The 23,514-nt window shown below is 51.0% G+C and overlaps 9 protein-coding genes and 1 non-coding gene across 10 annotated transcripts; 7 read left to right on the top strand and 3 right to left on the bottom strand.

The window, feature by feature from the left end:
• Window positions 1–86: 86 nt before the first annotated feature.
• STEHIDRAFT_168102 (uncharacterized protein) lies at window positions 87–2,575 on the bottom strand (the record flags this gene model as incomplete). Its single annotated transcript, XM_007303524.1, has 2 exons — window positions 87–1,796; window positions 1,909–2,575. The coding sequence occupies 2 exons, from the start codon at window positions 2,573–2,575 to the stop codon at window positions 463–465; spliced, it is 2,001 nt and encodes a 666-aa protein (XP_007303586.1). The 3' UTR covers window positions 87–462.
• Window positions 2,576–3,817: 1,242 nt separating this feature from the next.
• STEHIDRAFT_110555 (uncharacterized protein) lies at window positions 3,818–4,825 on the top strand (the record flags this gene model as incomplete). Its single annotated transcript, XM_007303523.1, has 1 exon — window positions 3,818–4,825. One exon carries the CDS (start codon window positions 3,818–3,820, stop codon window positions 4,823–4,825), a length of 1,008 nt encoding a protein of 335 aa, XP_007303585.1.
• A 637-nt stretch (window positions 4,826–5,462) lies between these two features.
• STEHIDRAFT_156299 (uncharacterized protein) lies at window positions 5,463–6,572 on the top strand (the record flags this gene model as incomplete). The annotated part of the gene is made up of 2 exons (XM_007303522.1): window positions 5,463–6,491; window positions 6,555–6,572. The coding sequence occupies 2 exons, from the start codon at window positions 5,463–5,465 to the stop codon at window positions 6,570–6,572; spliced, it is 1,047 nt and encodes a 348-aa protein (XP_007303584.1).
• A 635-nt stretch (window positions 6,573–7,207) lies between these two features.
• On the top strand, window positions 7,208–8,309 carry STEHIDRAFT_168099 (uncharacterized protein; the record flags this gene model as incomplete). The annotated part of the gene is made up of 2 exons (XM_007303521.1): window positions 7,208–8,230; window positions 8,280–8,309. 2 exons carry the CDS (start codon window positions 7,208–7,210, stop codon window positions 8,307–8,309), a joined length of 1,053 nt encoding a protein of 350 aa, XP_007303583.1.
• A 2,239-nt stretch (window positions 8,310–10,548) lies between these two features.
• STEHIDRAFT_120969 (uncharacterized protein) lies at window positions 10,549–11,919 on the bottom strand. The gene is made up of 3 exons (XM_007303520.1): window positions 11,761–11,919; window positions 11,005–11,672; window positions 10,549–10,953 (listed from the first exon to the last, which is right to left on the bottom strand). The coding sequence occupies exons 1-2, from the start codon at window positions 11,828–11,830 to the stop codon at window positions 11,011–11,013; spliced, it is 732 nt and encodes a 243-aa protein (XP_007303582.1). The 5' UTR covers window positions 11,831–11,919; the 3' UTR covers window positions 10,549–10,953; window positions 11,005–11,010.
• A 173-nt stretch (window positions 11,920–12,092) lies between these two features.
• Window positions 12,093–14,211, top strand: STEHIDRAFT_78198 (serine-tRNA ligase). The gene is made up of 8 exons (XM_007303223.1): window positions 12,093–12,373; window positions 12,433–12,503; window positions 12,559–12,720; window positions 12,778–12,901; window positions 12,959–13,152; window positions 13,237–13,666; window positions 13,723–13,862; window positions 13,920–14,211. The coding sequence occupies exons 1-8, from the start codon at window positions 12,238–12,240 to the stop codon at window positions 14,019–14,021; spliced, it is 1,359 nt and encodes a 452-aa protein (XP_007303285.1). The 5' UTR covers window positions 12,093–12,237; the 3' UTR covers window positions 14,022–14,211.
• Window positions 14,212–14,808: 597 nt separating this feature from the next.
• On the top strand, window positions 14,809–16,896 carry STEHIDRAFT_78196 (tryptophan synthase beta subunit-like PLP-dependent enzyme). Its single transcript, XM_007303222.1, has 6 exons — window positions 14,809–14,884; window positions 14,952–15,367; window positions 15,429–15,585; window positions 15,646–16,293; window positions 16,354–16,457; window positions 16,522–16,896. Exons 1-6 carry the CDS (start codon window positions 14,834–14,836, stop codon window positions 16,781–16,783), a joined length of 1,638 nt encoding a protein of 545 aa, XP_007303284.1. The 5' UTR covers window positions 14,809–14,833; the 3' UTR covers window positions 16,784–16,896.
• A 79-nt stretch (window positions 16,897–16,975) lies between these two features.
• Window positions 16,976–17,057, bottom strand: STEHIDRAFT_t129. Its single transcript has one exon. It is a non-coding gene; the product is annotated as a tRNA-Leu (tRNA).
• Window positions 17,058–17,904: 847 nt separating this feature from the next.
• STEHIDRAFT_156293 (uncharacterized protein) lies at window positions 17,905–18,520 on the top strand (the record flags this gene model as incomplete). Its single annotated transcript, XM_007303519.1, has 4 exons — window positions 17,905–18,053; window positions 18,103–18,206; window positions 18,300–18,339; window positions 18,403–18,520. 4 exons carry the CDS (start codon window positions 17,905–17,907, stop codon window positions 18,518–18,520), a joined length of 411 nt encoding a protein of 136 aa, XP_007303581.1.
• A 343-nt stretch (window positions 18,521–18,863) lies between these two features.
• STEHIDRAFT_110550 (uncharacterized protein) lies at window positions 18,864–19,685 on the top strand (the record flags this gene model as incomplete). Its single annotated transcript, XM_007303518.1, has 4 exons — window positions 18,864–18,966; window positions 19,200–19,317; window positions 19,381–19,393; window positions 19,596–19,685. The coding sequence occupies 4 exons, from the start codon at window positions 18,864–18,866 to the stop codon at window positions 19,683–19,685; spliced, it is 324 nt and encodes a 107-aa protein (XP_007303580.1).
• Window positions 19,686–23,514: the final 3,829 nt, after the last annotated feature.

The raw sequence follows: 23,514 nt of genomic DNA, 5'->3' as shown, positions 1-23,514 counted from the left end.
ATCACTTGGTCGACGTCTTTGGTCTGTTCTTCATGGGTCACAGAGGGGCAAAGAAGGTAGACGCATATGGTTTAGGGTGGAACCGTGTTAACAGCATTCATTCCCAAAAAGTGTACAGTAAAGCTGGTACAGTAGGTAGCCAGGGGGAAGGGGCTGCTCTAACCCCCCTCATGAGGCTGATAAATACAGATGCGATTGTACAGTGTCGTAAATGAAAGTATTTTATCATGAAGTCGGACGGCAGAGTATCGTGCAAGATGCCAGCTATTGTACATTATGAAAGGTGTGTTTGTACGTCTGAAATGCCACATTGAATACATAAAATCGTCATTATTCCGGTCCAAGCAAACTGCAGACCGGAAAGGTTCTTGAAAGTCCCGTCGAATGCAAATGCGAGGTCAAGGTAAAGCACAGTCTATGAAGTCCACAAGCAAAAATAGAAAAATAACAACGCCAAGTCTCTCACTTCGACAGACTCACCAGAACAACTGCCACAATAAACCCAATCGTCAAAAGCACCCCGCTGACCACCGCCGCCCTCCTACACCTCACGACCCACTTCTCCGCCCCCTTCGTCCTCATCCTGATCAAAACTATCTTCTCGTTCCCCGTCGGAGGGCCTCGAGGAGATTGTTTCTCCCGAGGACCCCACTGTCGCCACCAGCGCGTGTTCTCACTTTCTCCCGCGTTGACTTGGTCGTGCGGTCGTGCCTCGATGTCCATGTCCAGGAATGAAGTGGAGGGTGCGATGATGGCAGGTGGTGGCGGTGGCGGTAAAGACGGAGGTGGAGGTGGAGGTGGAGGTGGAGGTGGAGGTGGAGGTGGAGGTAAAGATGGTGTGGACGTGGACGCAGGAGGTGCGGATGCAGGCGCAACTTGAGGCTCGAACTCCTTTCCCCTTCCCTCCCGTTTAGACTTCTCCTTCTCCTTCCCACCCTCCTCCACAGGCCTTCTCATCTCCCAAAGCGGCAACTTCGGCCCCTCACCCTCCACAACCAACCATCCCCCAATCAACCAACACCACGGCGCCACGAACCCCACCCAGAACAAAATCGCAGGCAACGGCGGAAGCTGGACCAATCTCGGCCCCTCTCTTCGTTCTTGGCCGGATGTTGAAGACCGAGAGAACGAAAACGATAAAGAGAAATGTGGTCGTGTGCTCCCGAACGAAACGCCTTGGCGCCAACGACGGTAGATGAAGGACGAGGAACGAGGATTCGGATCTGGCGCTTGCACGCGACTGGGACGGGGAATTGGTCCGGAACCAGGATGAGGGCCGGAGGGAGGGGGAGGGTTGGGTTTGAGATGGGAGGTGGACGCGGGATTGGTGTTGAGGATGTTGGTGGAAGAGCCGGGTTGGGGGGTGGTTGGAAGGTGGTATGAACCTCCGAGCCCGAGGAAGGGTATTGGTTGATGGTTGAGCTCATGCGTGAGTGACGGGTGGCCTATATGTGTATGACTCGAGCCCGATTCCACGGACTCTTCGTCTCCTGCCCTTCCTTGACCGCCATAACCACCAGCCCTCGTCACTCCCGTGACGGAATTCGCTGTGACGAAGCTGCCTGTGCGATCCGATGTCCCGTCTTCGTATACCGTAGAAAAATGTGGGCCTGAGCGACTAGCATGATGAGAGAGAGGGAGGGTTGGGCTGAACGGGGGCCTGAGGTCGAGTTGGGGGAGGGTGGGAGGGACGGATTGGAGGGAGCCCGTTGTACGGAATGAGCTAGTCGACGTTTGGGACATGGATCGACGCAGAGGTCGAAGAAGGAACGCGGAGTGGGTCGAGCCACGTTCTACTGTTGGCGGCATCGTCAAAGAAGAGAAAAAGTCAATTCAATTTGTCAAGACAACTAGTCCACGGAACGACTCGTAGCTGAAGAAAGAAGAAGTGAAAAAAAAATTGCGTACCTTGGTCAAACGAAGCAGGTGTACCAGGTGTACCAGGAGACCCTGTACCTCCCCTCCCAAGCGAGGTCTGGTCCCTCCTCGCCACCGCCGCCGACTGATACGTCCTCTCCAATATCGGGCTCAACGGCTTCCTCGCCTGCGCACCCCGATCTCGATCAGATTCATCCCACTCTCCATCTCCAGAACCTTCGCGACCATAAAGCATATCGAGCTGCAGAGACCGATTGCTCGACAACGAAGGATGTCTATACATCTTATTCGTCTCTGTGGCCGTCGCCTGCGTCGAGGGCGAGGTAGGAATGGAAATCGTAGAGCCAGATCCGGCAGCTGCGGCTGGCAGAAGAGAGGGAGATGAGACGGAATGGCCGAGGTGGTGTGCGTAGGGAGTGGCAGGAATGGAGGATGGCCATCGGGGAGCGTTCGTGCCCAGAGGACTAGGAACATGAGGAGTAGAAGCAGAGATCCAGTTGACTTGTGAAGGGCCGGTGCCGGTGTAATGTCGTGCAGAAGAAGTGGGAGATGGTGGGTTTGTGGGTGGCTGGGGTGGCTCTGATGGTCGAGATGTGTGTAAACGGTCTAAAGTTGGGCGAATCCGAACATTTGGGCTGTCGGGTCCCTGGACATTAGGAGCGATATGGACTTGGACTTGAGGAAGGGGGTTAGGCATAAAATAGAACTCGTGAAAATGCGGGGACAAAGTAGAAATAATAAGCAAAACTGCAGTAATTAGAGAACGCAGGGGAAAGGGGGAAAAGGTGAAAAGAGTTCGACAGACGACGTTAAGAATGAAGATGAGGTGAAAATTGTGGTGACCAGAAGGGATGGAAGGTATCTGCTCCACAGAGCTCCCCAGGACGTATAAGTATGGCTGTGCGAGCAGCACCCCGACATGCGCCACAGAACGGTCCTTGAACATGAGGCACGATCATGATAATAAAACACTACATTTTTCACTGGCAGTCGGCGAGCCTATCTGCATATCACAATGTAACGGCAAACATATGGTCAAAGCAGGGCGCAAGTCCCGAAAGTGGCGAGTCGCAGCTGTCTGAACCCGAGCATTTGATCAGCGTGGTGAACACGATGTACCGCCGTTACCTATGAGGCAGGTTCTATAGACGTGCGGTGCAAAAACGGTTAGTACACCGGCCATGAAGTGATGCGTATGCTAGATCCTTACTTCATACCTGTACCTGCTCGTTCTTCCGGTGATACCATGAGCGGGGAAGCCTTCTGTGATCATGAGACAAGCCGAATTCTGTCAAATCATCGGCTTTCCTCAGCACTTACCATTGAACCAGTGCGGCGGGTACATGGCACGAGAAAAATCCTGGCCAAGTTGGGGTGTATAGTATAGGAATACGATGGGAGTGCGATGAAAATGGTGAAGGAATGACAACACTGCCGGAGCCTGGGGCGCTAAACGACGTCTTGACAGCCTATCTCAACCGGTCCAATGATCTGAAAAGGATCGTTTGGATTCAGTCTCCTACATGCGAGATCTCCATTGTCAGTGGTGTACGACAATTGCTAGTCGTCGCGGCCTAGGAATGGGTATGATGGCGAGAGGGGAAGGTGTCTGATGCGAGCAGTAGGTCGACTTTGACACCCAAAAACGAAATTTCTACTTGAGTTTGGGAACAGTCAAAGCTTCCTGTGGAAAGCTACATCTCTGGAGCAGGCCCATTGATATAGAGTACGAGCAGTTGGTGTCATTAATCGAGTGGATTTATTTGATTTTCGTGTATTTCTCAAAGACTATGCTGTTCCCACGCCTGGTCGCCCTCAACGTTCGACCTCGTTCGACGTGCGAATTCTCCTCAACCGTGCCGCTGCAGCGCTGCATCGACTCGTCAGCAGCATCGTCCACTCTTCGTCGACCCTCTGTGGCTAGCGTCTTAACGATATCATGTCTGAACACTCCGACCATGTGCCCTCAGAAGAGCAGACAGCTCACCTCCATGAAGCAGGGCCTCCTTTCGATGCACTCGATGCCGATATCGTCATCCGCTCCTCTGACGACTATGTTTTTCGTCTTCACCGAACAATTCTTTCCGTAGCCTCAATTGTTTTCAAAGACATGTTCTCAGCTCAAGCAGCTGCTCCAGTTGATCCCGCATCAGGCAACCCCAACTTCCAGTCTGCCGACTGGTACGACGGTCTTCCCGTCGTACTCCTGACCGAGGATCGAAAGACCTTGGACATCCTGTTCAAGTTGATTTACCCGATCGACAACCCCCCTCTCACCACAATATCAGCTATTCTGAAGGTCATTAGCCTGACAGATAAATTCATGATAGAAAGTCTTTCCGACACAATCGGCCTCGCTTTGTCCAGGGTAGCGCAGGACGCCCCTCACGTCGTGTGGGCTATCGCTCGAAAGCGAGGTCTCCAAACAACTGCTACCAAAGCACTCTTCCTCACCATCCAACACCCTACACTTGCACCTCCCCTCACTATCAGCAATGCAGACCTAGACTCTTGTCTCACAGCTTCCGATATTCGCGAACTTCAGCTATGGCAGAACCGATGTGCCCATGCTGCTGTGCAGGAGGCTATCGGTACGGGTTGGGTTCGGGGTGCTCCGCATGACCTTGTCTCCGACGAGTCGCCTGGCAGTTGCATATGCTTGCGATACACTCAGTCCCTGACCCATACCTCCAATAAGGAGAACCCAATCCAAACACGATACCGTATAGCGCAATGGGTTAGTGGTTACCTGAGCAGCTCTGTAGCTCTGCTACGCGTCACTCCTCATTGGGAGACTATCCGCGACGTCCCCACATATCCGCATCTGCGCAAAGTCTCTGAGTGTCCTTTTTGCGGAGAGCACGCACACGATGCCCTTCGGGTCGTGATTAGCGGCCTGGAATGGCGAATTAAAATGGCGATACAGAAGGTAGCGTCCTCCTTGTAATTTCTTAGCTGATTGGTACTGATCTATGGACACGGCGTAGGTTACAAAACCTTATGAGTCCACGTGAAAAACGGCGAAAGCCAGTCGGTTTGCTGACTCGTTTGAACGAGAGCGTGGTACTAGGTGAACTCCTACTCTCCGATGTCATGCCGTCCCCGCTGACATCGACATGTGTCTTAGAAACCCTTGTTGCGCCTTTGAACTTATTGATTTGGTCTCTCCATCTCTAATTTCTTCTTCGTGACGCCTGGCTCGAGTGGCTGCATCTGCTGACAGAAGCTAATTTGCGACTAGCCTCGTGTATATTTGTGTGGCGTGCGATATCCTTTTGATTTTTGGCGACTATTATACGGTCGGTTTCTGTATCTTTTCCTTACTTCTTCCTCAAATGTTTCCCCTGTAGGACTCAACGTGGATTTCTTGTGATGGACAAGATGATGAGTAGGTCGACGAGATGAAAAACTTGTTGTACGTTGCGTTATCAGCATGTGTTCCGAATAAATACGGTGTTATGTCTTTGCGTGAGAATATGTGGCTCCATTAATAGGGATCCTAAGACATCGATCGCGCTGCTACTAATCGTTCCTTCAGGACCCTCGTAGCGACACCCCACCCAACCCCCCGCGAAGCCAAGACCATGTCGTCGACTACCCCTCCTACTCCTACCTCACCTTCGACTCAAACCCTGCTCAAGACTGCTGCCGATCCTCCGTTCAACTCTCCAGACGCCGATATCATCATCCGTTCTTCGGATGATTGGGACTTCCGTGTCCACCGCTCCATTCTCCGCCTGGGCTCTGTCGCGTTCAAAGAGATGTTTGCTGCGCAGCCACAGCTAGCCCTCCCTTCTACCGGCACCGACAGCAACAGCACAGACGACTACAAAGACGGTCTACCCATCGTACGTCTCACAGAAACGTCGAACACTTTACGCATACTACTCGGGCTGCTTTATCCCGGGGATTCACCTGAAATCGCAGGCCGTGCGAATACGATCGCTGTTGTAGAAGCCGTGCACAAATACATGGTCGAGAGTTATCCCAAAACTATCACAGCGGCGCTCTTATCCCTTTCTAAGTCAGCACCACATGCCGTACTCGCGCTTGTCTTTCGTCATGGTTTGGCCCTCGATATTCGGCAGGCGGCAGCACTTTCTACGCTCAAACTCCCGGCAGTCCTCCAACCGAACCGTCTCCCAGATGCCGAGTTAGAGCTCCTCACTGCCTCCCAATTCCGCCGAATCTTATTATATCATCAACAGTGCACTGTTGCGGCCTCGGCTGCCGTAAAGAGGATGGATTGGGTTGGGTTAGATTGGGCTGAGGTCTCCTGTGGGGTTGAGACTCGAGGGGGAAATCAGTACTGGGTCAAGCAACCAGATGACTGCATTTGCATTCGCACCCCACGCTTGATTGGCGCGCGATCCTCCAACAAGTCAGAGAATGACACCCGAACGGTTTACCTGGCCCTCTGGGTTATAGAGTTTATCGATTGGTGCGAAAGGAGAATGACAATCCTTCCTCATTGGGAATTATTAGCCAACGCACCCATTCTTTCCACCACCAAAAAGACTCGTGAATGTGAATTTTGTGGACCAAAGGCGGAGGGAGAGCTACGAGAGCTGACAGCGTACCTTTTCAAAGAAGTGAAGCAAACGATCGATGAGGTGTGTATCATACATTCAAGGAATCGCATCGTCATGAACACTGACCTGAATGGCTTTTTACAGGTCAAATTACCCGTGTAGTTGAAGGCCTAGCCCAAGAAGTTTCACCCAGTACTCATCAGCGGGTGAGTGAATGTTCATACCGGATGCTTCGGTGTAAGTGGAAAAACAACTGACTATTATACGAGCACTAGGGGAAGAGAAGCATTGGGATCTTTGGATTCAGAGCTCGCATCATTGGCACTAATAGAGTCTGTACGATACATGAATATTACGACGAAGAGAAGATCCAATCGCCTGCATTTGTATATGATAAGAATCCTCTTGTTTTACATTTTCGGAATAAGTACATCAGCAATTCTCAAATTTTGTGGCTGGTGCGGCAGAGAGACATTGGACCCTGTGACGATAGCGATTCGACCGAAAAGAAGAGGGGTCAAAGGGCTTGGACTCGAACTTGAGACTACTCAGTATTCGCACAATAAATCACTCAGTGCCGGTAGCGATGGAACGTTTGAGCACAACAATTCGGTAGAGTTAGCAGTGGGCACATCCTCACAGCAGTTTTGGAAGACACCGACTCTGTGCGATCTGCAGCGGAGATAATCGGAGTTTGAAGCCCTTTGGAACTTCGCAACGTGTTCCGACTCGTCGGCTACGATCAATCTTCACCGCGACCTGCAGTCCTCGACTATCCAAACCAAAATCAAGCTCTTATGTCGTCATCAATACCCTGCTCTTCAAACTCCCCTTCTTTACCCACCAAATTCCAGAACTTCGGTGCTCCATTTGCTGCATCAGACGCCGACATTATCGTTCGTTCCTCCGATGGATACGACTTTCGTGTCCACCGCGTCATCCTCGGACTCGCATCCGTCGCGTTCAAAGACATGTTCAGTATGGTCCAGCAGCATCCCGTCTTAGCCGAACAGAATGACGAGCTTTCCGATGACTTCAAAGACGGGCTTCCAGTCGTTTGCTTGACAGAGCCCTCATCAACTCTCTTTACGCTTTTCAAGTTGATCTACCCCGGAGATCCGCCGACGATCTCTGGTCGCTCTCACACAATTTCAGTCATTCGAGCGATGGACAAGTATCTCATCGAAGACTATCCAAATACCATCACGGCTGCTCTTCTAAATCTCTCAGAAAAATCGCCACATGTCGTTCTGGGTCTAGCTTTCCGCCACCATATAGCTAAGGAAGTTCGTGTGGAGGCCGCGCATTTCACGCTCAAGTCCCACGCCATCCTCTCATCGTCGGCCCTTAGCGACGAAGACCTTGAGCTTCTCACAGCCGCTCAATATCGTCGCATCTTGGTCTATCATCGAGACTGCAGTCAAGCGGCGTTGTCGGCCCTGGCAAAGCCTGACTGGGCAAAGAAGCCTTGGGCTCAGGCATCGTGCGGGAAGGAGAAGCAAGGAGTTGCGAAGTGGGGAGATAGCCCGTCTGGGTGCATTTGTATCCGTTCATCTCACAAGATCGAGGTACCTGGACCCTTGCCGAGTGGACAAGTTCGCAAGCGACACATCTACGTTCCAGAATGGACATCGCATTTCATCTCTCGCTGCGAAGCGGTAGCGAGAGACACTCCACATTGGAACATCGTCTCCAATGTATCCATCCGGTCTTCAGCCGCCAAGGCTGATAGTTGCGATATGTGCGCGTCGAGGGCATCAGAGGAGTTGGACAATTTAGCGGCATACTTTGCTAAACATATAAGGCGTTCTATCGAGCAGGTAGCTTACGTCTCTCTCTACACGTTCTCGAGCCTGAATTTGACAACAGAATTACCTGCAGATCGAGCTCCCTGTATAGATGGAGTTGTTTTGTCTACTCTGCGTTTAACTTCGTGGATGCATCTGTGTAGAGTGGAAACCCTCCATCGCACCCTCGTGGTCAGACTGCGCTAACAAATATCACAACAGGTAACGGGGAAACACTCCAAGAATAATCACTTTCGACAGTTCCCAACCCTTGACTGTTCGGAAGTGGACAACCTTCGGGGGTGACTTCATGAGGCTTGTCTCACTACGCATCAGATATATCGACGGCATATGCTAGCCATCTATCTATAATTCTCATACGAATCATATTCCGTGAGAAATATGGTTTAGGGTTTATACTGCAGTACACCAACCAACCCACGAGTGTCTTGATATTCACCTTTCCGTCGTCCACGAGAAACCATGGCCATGCTGGGTCTTCATGAATCACCTGAACGATGTCCAAGGCACTTTGAACTCGCCGTGGTTGAAGGAGGATTCTCCTTTCCTCCCCAACACCGACGCCATTAATCTTAATCTTAACGTTCGTGCAGGATCCACAATTTTTGTGGCGTGGTCTGTGAGCATTGACGGCACGAGGGCATCAATGAGCACTAAATAAAGAACGCGCTACTCACCACAGTCAATCTCTGGCTTGCACTAAGTATCAGCGAAAACGATACGATCACCGACACCCTCATCGCCTTTTCATCCGGAAGACCATGTCTACCTCTACCCTCGACTGGACCGCAGAAGAGTCAGTGGAACGTGCGGCGAATCATTCACCTAGCCCACCCTTTTCCTTCGACGCAGTCGACGCCGACGTCGTCATCATTTCTTCCGACGACCACAAGTTCGCCGTCCATCGGTCAGCCCTCTCTCTCGCGTCCGTCGTCTTCAAGGAGATGTTCTCAGCACCAGCACCCTCCGCGCCGTCTCAACACAATGCCCAGCAGTTTCATGACGGCCATCCCATCATACGCCTCTCCGAAGACCATCAAACGCTGGATATCCTTTTCAAGCTCATCTATCCTACCGACAACCCTCCTCTGTCCACTGCTTCCGACATCCTGAAAGCGATTGCCGTCCTGGACAAGTACATCATCGAAGGTTTTTCTCGTACCATCGAGCGGGCGCTGAGTCGGATCGTAGACGACACGCCACACGTAGTCTGGGCGATCGCCCGCAAACGAGACCTGTCGAAGCTCGTCGACAAGGCCCTCTATGCCATCCTCAAAAAACCTCTCGTCATTCCGTCGTCGTCCGTTCCCGACGAAGCGTTGCGAGGCATGACCGCCGTCGAGCTACGAGCATTACAGGAGTGGCGGCAAGAATGCAGCGCGGCGGCCGTGGCAGAAGCAGGCGAGCTAAGGTGGATGTCGGTGGAAACTGGGGCTGGGGGCTGGGGAGTCTCAAGGCTGACGACGAGGTTCCCGGACTGTGTCTGTGCACGGACGCAAGACATGGTCCTGAACAGGATCTCCCTCAAAGGCAACCCGGTTTATGACCACATCAACGCTGTTGACTGGGTCAAGGATTATCTGTGCAGATGCGCGTTAGCGTTGGAGAAGGATCCCCACTGGGACACGATTCGCGGGGTGACTACCTATCCGTCTTTGCGCATGGTAGCACAATGCCCGTACTGCGCCGCGCACGGCGGGGAAGACATGGAGTTGGCCATCCAGAGCCTGACAGCCCGAGTAAAAAAGGCTGTCAAGGAGGTAAGAGAACGTTACCTCCATTCGTCGCCAACGAAATGACCGAGAAACTACGCTCGTATTAATATAGGTCAAACGGCCACTTTCTCCAGCAGTTAGTTGAGAAGGAGGCTATCACGGGGACTCCTTGGTCCTGAATCATAACTCACGGAGTGAGTCTTGATATACCGACCAGTTTGCGCTTGATCGCCACTTACCACGATTCTTGCTAGTGGTTTACGCCCGCCGAACGCATCGATCTAGTGGGTGGGTTTGATAGGGGGATGACAAGCCGAACGATGATGGGAAATGTTTGGTCCAGTCAATGACTTGTGCTGTAGTGCGAAACTATATGAGTGGCCTTCAGTCAGCTGCACACCACAATATGTTATACAAAACCAGAAAAGAAAACTCACTGTTAGCACAGCTGTTTTCTCAGTGAGCGGGATTAGTAACACGGACAACGCTGAGGCGAGGGCAGGGGCGTAAAAGAGAAAGAACACTTGAACCGTGACATGACGCTCAAATGATGAAATAATCAAGGGACGAGAAATTCATCGAAGGAGTCGATGCCATGGACGAAGAGATGGGATAGACGCGACAGTATGATTGCAGAGCAAAACGACTGAACAGTGAAAAACAACATCGATTAAACCACATAAATGAGAGAGAGAAATAGTTAGAAGACAAGAATGACGCTGATGAGCGAGTTGATAATGAGTGTATTTGGTACTTGAGTGTGTAGATGATGTGTCGCCATGTTGGAGAAAACAAAAAAGTATGTACAGGGTTAGAAGATAGCAGTGGCCGAGAACGATGGGATGTGATAACAATAAACAAATAAGCAGAAAAATCAGCGGCCGCAGATCAAGAAGAATGGAAACGGCGAACATCCTATGCGCCTCGTACAACTGTCAACCAGAGAGAGTACACATGGACACATGCAAGGAAAAGTTGGATGAGATAGTTCGTGGGTTTTATGACAGAGATATGTGGTATCTGTCTTAGATGGTCAATAGACGGACGAATAAAAATGTTGGGAAGACGCACAAGACATTATGCAGCAGAGATAGAAATATCGGTGGCAGGACCAGCAGGGGAAACGGTCTCAATGGTACCCTCGTCCGTATGCTCGATATGTTGAACTTCCTTGGTAATTGACGAAGTTTCAGGGTCGCGGGTGGGCGAAGCGGGTATGGGGACAGCGGCAGCAGCGTTAAGCTCATCGCTCGATGAAGGAGTAACGGTCTCGACTGGAGCAGACTCGGCTGTAATTTCTGTCTGAGCCTCGACCGTGGCGGGACCATCGGGGACTGTGCCACTCTCCGTGACAACTTCGCCCACGGCCTTACCCTTGCCCTTATCCTTCGCCTCGATGTCCACAGCACCCTCGGCTTCTTTCTGAGGAACCTCCTCCACCTTCGCGGCCTCAGGCTCCTTGGCCTCGCCACCCGCGGGTTCCTGCTCCTCATCCGCCGGGCTGTCAACCTTTTCTCCCTCCTGGACCTTATCCTCCAATTCGACGTCCTTCACGCCCCGCGTCATCTCCTTGACATCCGGGTCAGTCTCTTTGGGAGCAGGTTTCGCTCCAAACTCGTCGGTGTCGGAGCGTTCGATCTGGCCGCGACGCTTGCGAGTAGAACCTTCGGCCTCCATAGGTTCATCCTCATCATCGTCCATCCGACGCTTCTTGCCAATCGTAGGCGCGTTGGAGGTCGCTATAGGACACCAAAAAAGGACATCAGAGATCGCTGAGAAACTGAGGGCCACATTGTCAGCGTCGTGCGTGAAATGTATTAAACATACCATCGTCGCTCCAGGGTCTGTCGGGTCGGGGGTATATGGAAGAAGAAATGCGACGGAGAAGCTTGAACATTGTTTCGTGAAGATGTTTGTTTCGTTTAGAAGACTGAGAACTTGCTTGAGTAGAAAAGATAGCCAAAGGAGTGGGTGAGGACAGATGGATGGAAGACGTTCGAAGCAGCGGAGACCGAACAATCTTAACGAGCGGGACGCGAACGTGCTTTGCGCGTGTAACCGAGGTTATCTTATCCATAATCAGACTTATCATCCTCGGGGAATTTCTCCAGTGCAAAATACCCATCTGCATGGAATCGATTGCACCGTTCTGACTCGCTACTCTTTCTGCAAAAGTTATAAACGTCTCTGCTCTGCTGGCCAGCACACTCTCGTGTTCTCCAACCTGATCCTCGCTCTTGATAGCCCTCCGCATCTGACATTTTTTCTTTGCTGAGAGCTCGGGCTTGACTACCGGAATACACGATGACTTTGGACGTGCTGCATTTTATCGACTCGAAGGGTGGCAACTCGGAGGAGATCAGAGAGTCACAGCGAAAACGTGGACACTCAGTCGAGCTGGTCGATGAGGTTATCCAAATGTACGCGGACTGGGTGAAGAGTGCGTCCAACTGCCTGCTACAATTGGGAATGCTCAATCAAACCTCGTGTGATGCACAGTGGACTTTGATGCAAATGCGTTGAGCAAGGATGTCAACGCGATACAGAAACAGATAGGATCCAAAAAGAAGGTGATATCCTTGCTCGTTAACTATCCGTTGAATTCATACTTACCCTTGTATAAAGGCAAAAGAGAACGCGGATGAACTTGTGGCCCAGAAAAAAGCTCTTGATGCGCAGGTCGAGGCTAAGCGGAAGGAGACTCGCGAGTTTGAGGTGACGATGAGGCAGAAGGCTTCTACCATTGGAAACATCGTCGGAAAGGGCGCCCCTGTCAGTCTGACTGAGGTACGTGGTTTCATTGTCCTGTCCAGAACGCGACGGATCCTAAAGAGAGTTCGGTAGGACGACAACACCACTCTGAAGCTCTGGCATCCAGACGGCCCAAACGCACAGGTGGAGAAGAAGACGAATATCATGCCTCATCATGAAGTATTGCTCCGACTGGATGCGATGGATCTTGACCGAGGTATGCAGTTGTTTCGCATGACTGTCCCTCGTGTGCTGACCAAGTATTCATCTGAAGGTGCTAAGATCGCGGGCCACAGAGGATACTACCTCACCAACGACGGTATCGACCTTAACCAGGCTCTGATCTCCTACGGCCTCGACTTCCTCAGGAAACGAGGCTACAAGAAGATCCAACCTCCATTCATGATGAACAAGGACCAAATGGCCAAGACTGCTCAGCTCGATCAGTTCGATGAGGAGCTCTACAAGGTGCGTCGTCCTTTTCCTTTCATGCTCTATCTTCAGCTGTATCGCTTAGTCTCAACGTAAAATTCACGGATAAATTTACCGAAGGTCATCGCCAGCGACGACGAAAAATACCTCATTGCCACCTCCGAACAACCTATCTCCGCCTTCCACTCCGACGAATGGTTTGAATCCCCAGACACCCAACTCCCCATCCAATACGCCGGCTACTCCACCTGTTTCCGCAAAGAAGCTGGCTCTGCAGGACGCGACATGTGGGGCATCTTCCGCGTTCACCAGTTCGAGAAGGTCGAGCAGTTCTGCATCACCGCCCCGGACAAGTCGTGGGAGATGTTTGAGACGATGGTGGCGAACAGCGAGGCGTTCTATCAGAGCTTGGGCATCCCATATAGGGTCGTGGGCATCGTTTCGGGTGCTCTGAACCTGGCGGCGGCGCAGAAGTTTGATCTGGAGGCTTGGTTCCCGTTCCAAGGAGCTTATAAGGAGTTGGTGTCGTGCTCGAATTGCACGGATTATCGTGAGTGGCGCCTCTTACCCACATCCCTGCTTACAGTTGCTGAGTTTGGCACGCAGAGAGCCGAAGGCTGGAGGTTCGCTGTGGTCTGAAGAAGAGCGATCAGACCCGTAAAGTCTACGTTCACATGCTCAACGGCACTCTTTGCGCCACCGAGCGCGCCCTCTGCTGTCTCGTCGAGAACTATCAGACACCTGACGTACGTTTGATCCTTGATCCCATCGGTCTTCATGTCTAATGTCCCGCTATCCTACAGGGTCTTGTCGTTCCCGAGGTTCTCCGCCCCTACATGCAAGGACGCGACTTCCTCCCATGGGCTAAGGAGCTCCCGAAGAGCCTCCAGCGCAAGCAGGCGTGATCCTTCGCCTTATCTGTTGTCGTTTGTATGTCTTCCTTGTTTCTGCTATCTTTATCGGGGTGCGCGTGTGGCGCGGTGTCCAGAAGAAGAAAAACTCTGTTGTTGTATGTAGAACGGGTACCGTGCGAGCAGCTGTAGAAATATACCAGACGTGCTTGCTTTTGCATTGGGAAGATGAAGCACGGGGTTCGTGGCTTTCAGACCGCGCGGTCAATTATGTGGCGGCTGGCGAGCAGCCTCGACGATGAAGGTTTGTTCGATCCTGGAATTGCAGGAACATAGAAATACAAGAGTAACTCTGTACCCTGTTGGAGAATGTCAAAATTCCTGGTCGGGTGGCCGAACGACTCACATCAAGACAGATACCAGCATTTTATTAGGAAAAGTACGTGGGACCAGAGGTAGAGGAATTATCCACTAGCGGTCCAGGAGACGATGCCAGTCACTCCATATCATCGAGGAACTTTCTGCATTGTGTACAGTCGCCTTTCTTGCTCATTAGTAAATCTCTAAGAGCTCGCAAGAGCAACAAAGCACAGTGCAGAGAGTTCCTCCAAGGCATAAAATGTTACCTAGCAAAGTCCATGACCGTTTCGTTATGGTTGTCCAATCGAAGCAAAGAGGTGACTGTGGCGACGGTGTAAGAAGAAAAGGTAAATCCGACGATCGCCCGACTTGCAAAGCCGACAGTGGCACCACGAGCACGTTTGTGCGTCGATCACTGTGGCGAAATTCAAAGCTCAAAAAGTGTCGATGACTCGGATATCGTCCTTCGTTCTTGCCAGCACAGCTCCCCTTTCTAAAATCCTATCATGAAGTATTTCTCTACGCGTGGAGGCGAGACTAAGCTCTCATTTGAAGAGGTCAATTCGTTCTTTGGTCATCTTCGAACATCGTGATTGAAGCTCTGAACGAAGACTTGTGTAGTAGGCAGTCCTCACCGGTCTCGCACCCAACGGCGGTCTTTACATTCCAGAAACAATCCCCACTCTCCCCGAAAACTGGCAGACCGAATGGGCCAACTACTCCTTCGTCGACCTTTCCGTCGCCATTCTTTCCCTTTACATATCCGAAGACGAAATCTCTCGCGCTGAGCTCCGCCGACTCGTTGAGAAGTCCTACAGCACTTTCAGACATCCAGATGTTACGCCAGTGCATAAACTGAACGACAAGAAGTTCATCCTGGAACTTTTCCACGGGCCGACGTTCGCGTTCAAGGACGTTGCGTTGCAGCTGTTAGGCAACTTGTTCGAGTTTTTCCTGGAGAGGAGGAATGCAAAGAAAGCACAGGGTGAAGTCCCAGAGAAGTTGACTGTTGTGGGTGCTACGAGTGGAGATACTGGCAGGTGCGTAGGCCAAACTACCTGAAAAATGAAGATATGTTGCTGACATGATGAATTGTTTTAGTGCTGCCATCTATGGCCTGAGGAACAAGGCTAACGTCTCCATCTTCATTCTTCACCCAAAAGGTCGTGTCTCTCCTATTCAGGAGGCACAGATGACCACTGTCACCGATGCCAACGTGCACAATATTGCCGTCAAGGGTACCTTCGATGACTGCCAGGTACGTCTCCTTCGGTTAGATCACTGTATCTCATGTCCGACCTCACTCCTCTCTCGCTAGGATATCGTAAAAGCCCTCTTCGGCGACCGTGCCTTCAACGAAAAACATCGCCTCGGCGCAGTCAACTCCATAAACTGGGCCCGCATTCTCGCCCAAACCGTCTACTACTTCCTCGCCTACTTCCACACCCGCTCCCAACTCCCTTCCGACCCCAACTCCTTCGAACTCCAATTCGTCGTACCTACTGGCAACTTCGGTGATATACTCGCAGGGTACTACGCCAAACGCATGGGGTTGCCCATGTCTCGTTTGGTGGTGGCGACGAACGCGAACGATATTCTTGCTAGGTTTTGGAAGAGTGGGAAGTATGAGAAGGTGGATTCAGCGGCGGCAGGTGAGGCGAATGGGGCGACGGAGCCTGCAGCGGGTGCGTCGGATGGGAAACAGGTTACGGGGGGAGGCGTGAAGGAGACGCTGAGCCCTGCGATGGATATCCTTGTTTCAAGTAACTTCGAGAGGTTGCTATGGTACCTAGCGTATGGTGCTACGAGTGTGGAAGGAGGCGACGAGAAGAGGAGAGAGAAGGCTTGCCAAACTTTGGACAGCTGGATGAGCAAGGTCAAGACCGATGGGAGAGTTGAGGTCCCCGTTGCGGCACTTGAGCTTGCGAGGAAGGATTTCTTGGCGGAGAGAATTTCAGACGAGCAGGTTTGTCTTCTCTTCCCTTTCCACGCAGGGGCCATAATCTGATAGTCCTGGTTTATCTAGACGCTGGAGACCATTCGTTCATATTATAGTGGCTCTCCATCATATGTCGCAGATCCTCACACCGCTGTCGGGATCACCGCCGCGGACATCGTCTCGAAGAACAAGTATGTCCCCCTTTGCTTCACTTCCTTTCGGCCGTACGTCTTCTGACACTTGAACCACCTTCAGTTCCGCATCCACCGTCCAAATCATCCTTTCCACCGCCCACCCAGCCAAATTCTCCGAAGCTGTCACCACCGCCCTTAGCAACTCCTCTAATTTCGACTTCGCTCGCGATGTGCTACCCGAAGAGTTCAAGGGGCTTCTGGAGAGGGAGAAGAGGGTAATTGACGTCGAGAGGCCAGACATCGAGCTGGTCAAGAAGGTCATTGAGAGCAAAGTGGGGAAGGAAGTGGTCGTTGGTGGGGAATTGGGAAATGGGAGCGTTTGAAGACGTATACGAGAATATGTGATACAAGTAATGATGAGATGTCTGAGTATGCTCGGTGTCGCCTGATAGCAGCCGTGTAAAGTCATGGTTGGGAAAAAGTTCAGATGTATTCGCAATTTAAGGTCAATATATAAGGCCCAGGACGGAAATGAGGTACTTAAGGCGAAACAAAAAGAGCACTCTGCTCGACATTGACGAGAGTGGGATTTGAACCCACGCCCCCGAAGAGACCAGATCCTTAGTCTGGCGCCTTAGACCGCTCGGCCATCTCGCCTTATTATCTACCGACAATTATATAGTGCAATCCACGCAATTGTACGAGGTGGACCTCCACTCGCTCACTCCGAGTCCCGAAACTGAAGAGCGATCATAACTCTTTACACCATCACTCGGATTATCGTTACACTGGATGAACTCATACTATACAGTGATACAGCACAATTCATCCAGAAACTGCTCGCAGACTGCAACTAGCCTACTCGAGGCTCTCTTCCTACCGATCCTTCAAAAAGCCGCCTGAGTTACAACAGAGTTCGACTCCAGCGCTCAAACAACTCCATTGGAGACAATTGCTTCGCGATATTTCATCATTGCAACAGATGGAGCCTAAAAATAATGCATAAGACAGATGTCATTAGGAACCAGCAAGGCTTACATAAAATTGTCCTGGCTCGCGATTGGCTGCAGAGGCTTCGAGATGCTTCGGAGCCAATCACAAGCCAGAAACATTTTATGTAAGCCTAGCTGGTTCCTGACGACATCTGTCTTACTTTGGCGCTAGCACAGTGTGCATACGTGGCTAGGATGTAAGAGCGAGGGTGACGACTCGAAGTCTAACCCTTCACGAAAACCATCACCACTCCTTCTCTGCCAATTGTCAGTTCCAATGGCGATGAGTAGCGGCACTGATGTAGGAGAGTATCTGGGACCACCTTTATCCACTAGCAGGGAGAGTGTACCCAGTTTGGCAGGAGGAACCACCCGGAGGGCATATTGGGCCATTGACCTGAACGTATGGGCAAGGTACGCAGATTCAATTCTCTCCTTTTATCTGGCCGTTGAACCTGGAACGAACGCTGCCTCAACTTACCTTGGAAGTCCTGTCGGAAGTCCACTTCGTAATGGCGCCTACCATCACCGTTCGCCTTGCTCGCGGCCTGTGGACGCATCCGACGAAACTGGGGATCGCTCTCCGCACGATGGGAGAGTGCGCCGACTGGGCGGAGAGGGTGTTCGCGGGGACGAACGCAGACGTCGATAGTTACATTTGGTCAGTACTTCTTTTGCATGCGTCGATGCGTTCTTAATACGCTACGTAGCCGGTCGGGATACCACATCTCGAAGAAAGATAGAAGGAAGAGGAGGGATAGAAGGAAGAGGCAGGCCGTCAAGCCTCACTTGACGGTAAAATTGACTGTCAACGGTATATTCTACCGTACAGCCCACATCTGATCCTCTGGTACGTGCTTTTTGGTTTTGTCTGTTTACTTATACTGATTGTTCGCGATGCTGGCAGGGCGTATGTACATCGGTAAGCCTTCTCATACACCGTCTGGGTACGCGAACGTCAGTCGATCTTACAATCGCCGTGCGTACTAGCCTTTCTTCCTTGGTCTTAGGCTCCGCGATTCCGACCCGCCCTCGCGTCTCACCAAGGAACGATATTTCCTGCTTCTAAAACTACGCCGTCGCGTTTCAATGTCCACAGTTGTTGTCGTGTTTTCGTCATACGTCTAGCTATGTGTTGTTTTGTTTTCGCTTTATTGTCTGCTTTGTTGCCTTGTCGTTCTGGCTTGCGTCTGCTGTATTACGTGTGTATTGTCTACTGTTTCGTACATAAATACATGTTGTGTACCACGAAATACGCTAGTAATCTTCGTCCTCAGGTAGAACGCCACATTGCTTGAGGAAACAGAGTGGCGCCCCTCGGAGAATCCCGAACACGACTGGCAAAAGAAAATGGTGGGACCAGGCTGTGCCCAGAGGGCGATGGTATCAAACTTGCATACACCAGGTCAGAATCCCCTCCGGAATATAAGCTGCCCATCCGGTCCGCATTGAGGACACCTGAGTCGGGTCCATGCCTATTTCCCGCATCGAAAGGCGTGAGAGTAAGGAAGGACGTATAAGGGATGCAAGTGTTGTCGCGTTCGATGGCGTCGGTATCGAAGACGAAGGGGACGGTAAGCCTTAGTTTGAAGACGAGTACGATGAGACGAGACGAGCAGAGTAGTCTGGACAATGCAGATGGTGGCTGGATGAGAAGAGGAGGGATGGGCGGCGGAGAGGATGGGCTGCCGACGAAATGGGAAGTACCCAAATAAGAGTGGCGTCCATGCGCGCCACATGGCTTATTCCCACTTGCGAATGCGCGAGAAACTCTCGTCCATTTGGATCGTTTGGAGATGTACCCCAGCAACGACATACGTTCCTCGAGGGTGCACACTTCCGTCTAGCGCACCATGGAATGATTTCGAGCGCGACGGTGGTGACATCGAAAAGTTGCCCGAAATGTGGACACGCAAGGCAAATAGGTGCGTAGCGTTCCACGTACTGATACGACTTCGATATGTATTATGTCCTGTAAATAAATTCAGCGGAAGGCACATGGTGAGTACGCGGCCGCTATTTTTCGAGCATTGAAAGATAATGTTGACTCACCTTGCAGCAGATTATTGGGTACGTCCTTTGGTGCTTTCGTGCTGCAGGAAGAGTCGTCGTTATCTTCGACTGCGTATGCTCTACGCCTTGCTTGGAGTATATTCCCGATTTATCTGCTGTTCTATGACGAATACCTGAGGCATCGCGATAGGCTTCGGAGCTCCTGCTTGTGGTCAAGATTTGGGTGACCAACAAATCACCAGGTCTGCAGTGCGGCGTGTCTTTGACCCTAAGATTCTGACGCACCCGAACACAATTTTCACGTCTTCATAGTGTTTGGTTAGCGCCCTATGCGTCGCAATCTTTGATGATCGCCTCACTGCGGCACGTACGAGCGGCCCACTATGGTTGCTGGAATGAAAAGTTTGCATGCATACATGCCGCAAGTGCTGATTTGATGGATCACCATTCATGTATCAATAACATTGTTTAGGGTACGAATAATGTACTCGTTTATTCCCTGCTTTTCCTGTAAGTATGCGTGGCGAGTCAGAAACAGAACGGCTTCAATAGGCGAGATCTCTGACCTTCATTTGGTAACTCTGTGCGTGTAGAATCCTGCTAGCGTGACCTTTCAGCAATGCTAATGAAGTTGCGCGTACTGTCTCTACGTGCCGGCGTATGGATGGCGGAATTGAGATGAGGTGTGCTGTTGTTGAACTGATACGACGCGGTTTTCAAACTCCGCTCAGTAGCTTCGTCAGACCCGGCCATACCCGATGGTTCCGAGGTCGAATTCAACGCCACGCAATGATGTCAGTCGCCACATATTCGTTTAAAACATCAAAAGGTTTTTTTCTATTTTTGGTGCAAACAAGACGTGGGTTTTATATCGGTATAGGAGAAAGTTATGACAAAACTAATGTGCGTGCAATGTCCAATTCGATCCTAGGACTATAAAGGTCATGCGTGGCGTAAGTGCATACTTTCACCCATCATCAAGACTGCTCGCGCTTGCAGATAGTACAAGCCGGTTCGTTACAAGGCCCGCCAGATTGATTTTTACCCGAATCAGTCTTCCGCTGACGCAAGCCTGACGTGACGAAAATATTGTGAGCAATCGGGTTAGAGCGCACATTCGACATTTACATACAGGACGTACGTTGAAGAGTGCTTTGGTTCCGAACAGACTCCGGAACAGAGGCTGAAACGAGAAAGCAGTGAGATAGTGCACGTTGAGTACAATTAGAGCGACTAACAATCATGAGTCGGCGAGGATGCTTTACCTGGAAGGGAGGACGGTGACGCTGGTGCCTGAGGAGGGTTGAGGTCGGTACGAATCTGGATAGGGTTTTCTAGAGATAATTGACATTAGACATAAACGCAACATTCAAGAGAAAGAAAACATTACTCGACGAAGAAGCTACGGGAGGAGAAGTCCTACCAGAAGAGATCGGACGCGGTTCATTCCCTAGAAATACAATCGCATCAATACCACATATCAGACCATGAGATGCCGGGCTGTACATACGAACGTATGATACTTGCGAAGGCAGAGGTCGCGTTATAACAGGGGGTGAAGGATTTCGGATGGACAGCGGTCGAGAAGGAAGCATCCCTGTATAAAAGAATCAGCAGGTGTCTACTTGAAGTAACTGTGCAACGAACTGGACAGCACAGGCGATGACTCTTCGTCTGATTCAATCACGATGAGATCGGATATTTGATACAGATCAATATGTGTATTTACGCACATGAGGGAGGGTCTAGTCTCAATGGTGGAACAGACATCGATAATTCCGTAGGCTGTTTTGACGGCGGGTATGTTAGCAACATCAACTTTATCAATACAAACCGTACGGAGATACGCACCCTCAAGATGGGCTCCCTGATTCTATTCCTGATCATAGCAAGACCGGCAGGGCCTACCTCCCTCCGTAGAACCAGAAGCTCCGTGTCCTGCTTGAGTCGTTCACCTTTCTCTACATGTAGCTTGTACTCCAGTACACGGCGATTATCCTCGGAAGCGTCTGCGTAAAGAGCCCATTGTTCTTCACGAGCAAGAAGCTGACGGAGTTGATGCTCCATGTCGCTCGGGCTTGTACGAAGACCTAGATGAGAGAACGAAAAGGGATAACAAAGGGCCTGGAGAAGAGACGGTGGAGAAGGGGAAGTATCGCTTATCCACAATGAATAATAAATTAAGAAAACAGAGTAAAGGTAAAGGGAGGAGGAAAGTGGGGAGGGGACGAACGGCAGCGTTATCGGCCTCTCCGTCTGGTCTTTTAAAGGGGTACACCGGCACCCTAAAACCTAGACGCAGTCAGTACCACGTAACGAGGCAATACAGGTAGCAAATGGAACCTTGCTCGGTTTGAAAATCGCATCTCACTCTTAGATTCGTTTCTATCTTCCTGAAGCCAAGGATGATGAATAATTGACCCGAGATCGTTTTCGAAAGTTAGTCTGGACTTCGAAGTGCAGCCCCTGCTCTTGGCTCTCACATCCGATTCACGGGCTCGCCTCAGGCCGGACGGGTCGATGGAAGAGAAACGAACGATATCTTTTTCGATGAGGTATAGATAGAGTGTATAAGATCAAAACTGTGTATGGTATACATTAGCGGGGTTTTTTTTAGGGTTTTTCGTTTTGTTTATGGTTTTGAGAGGTGAGAAGAGAAGGATTAACGTGAGGTCGTCAGTGCGTAAACGAAATCATGACTGAATGCGTATCTATGCTCTCGGCGAAAACGCTAGCGCTTCGAGATCTCACAGAGAGTTTGGTCGGACGACTGGCGGCGGAAAGGAAAGTAAGAATAGGCAGACGAAGGGCAGATACATGGCGACGTACTTTCTCCCGAGAGCGAAAGGGAGGGCCAGGACTCCAAAGTGATAACACCCTCTGATATATCGTTAGACAGAATACAACGGCGTGTATGAGCAGTACTTACCCGCAGCGTTACCGTCCGATCCTGAAAAAGACGATTCGTTTTTGGAAGTGCCGTCTAAAAGAACGATCAGCAAGAGACACGGATACGATCGTGGGCAATGCATACCAGACCGGTCTACCACCGCTAAGATGGATACATTAGGCTGATCTCGGATCCAGTTAAGCTGCTGCTCGGAGGTCTACAATACCGTTGTTTAGTGGCGATGGAAGATAACTTGGAAACAAATGGGTCGCACCATCACCGTTTCCGGAAAGCGAGTGCTGTATACAGCCCATTTGGCGATGTACATCTCAACATCACCACGGACCGAGTCTACAGGTGCGATGAGTAATCACAACTCGGATATGGAGGCTATACGACGATGTACCGTCTGCGGAGTCGGTCAGCCTACCTCCAAGCTAGGTCAAAGAGTTCGAGTACGTACTCATGTTATGACAGAGCCCAGTTGCGAGATTGAGGAGACCGACTACCAGGTCGTGACAGTCTTTGACCTGCCTCTCTAGGGCGGCGTTACGCGCGCCCTGCTCCGCAAACTGCTGGAAATGGACCTGAGTCGCCTGAGTCAGAGCGCGAGCCGCGTCGCGTTTGGTAACGGATAGTTCACGGTCTTGGAGAGTAACAGTGTGTGATAGTGTCGTTAACATAGTAGAAATAGTGGTGTACGAGAGCTTAAGCTGAGTATCGGAAGAGAATGAGGGAAGGACGCCCAGAGAGGACTGCCAGTGCTCGAGAGGAGTCTTCAAAGCCATCGAAACTACAGCGAACTTGAGACTTGGGGAGAGCGCACCTCAAGGTTCGTCTACCAGCCAGCATTTAACAAGTCTGCCAACATGATCTCGATTGTCGATGTTTGTGCAGAGCTTTCGATGTGAATAAATTTGGGGTGGCGGACAAGTGGCGGAGATTCAAAAGGACGATACTCTGTCAGCGGCAAGATGCGTGGCGCCATTCAGCGGGCAGCCGCGGAGCGGAAGCATCTTCGGAAGCTCTCCCGCGGTAGCACACCAACACGCAGTCGCACCAAGCACGGTCACTGTTCAAAATGAATGAATGGGAGCTCTAGCCCTTCTTCTGCGACACAGACATGCATGGTTGGACAAAACATTCACTGCAAATACTTTGCTCTTGCATCACTGAGCTGGAAAGGGAGCAAAGTGATGCCATTCGCCTCATCGCCTCA

This window comes from Stereum hirsutum, assembly GCF_000264905.1.
Source record: "Stereum hirsutum FP-91666 SS1 unplaced genomic scaffold STEHIscaffold_6, whole genome shotgun sequence".
In the NCBI taxonomy this organism is placed as follows: Eukaryota; Fungi; Basidiomycota; class Agaricomycetes; order Russulales; family Stereaceae; genus Stereum; species Stereum hirsutum.
This window is presented reverse-complemented; position numbering and strand designations above follow the sequence as displayed.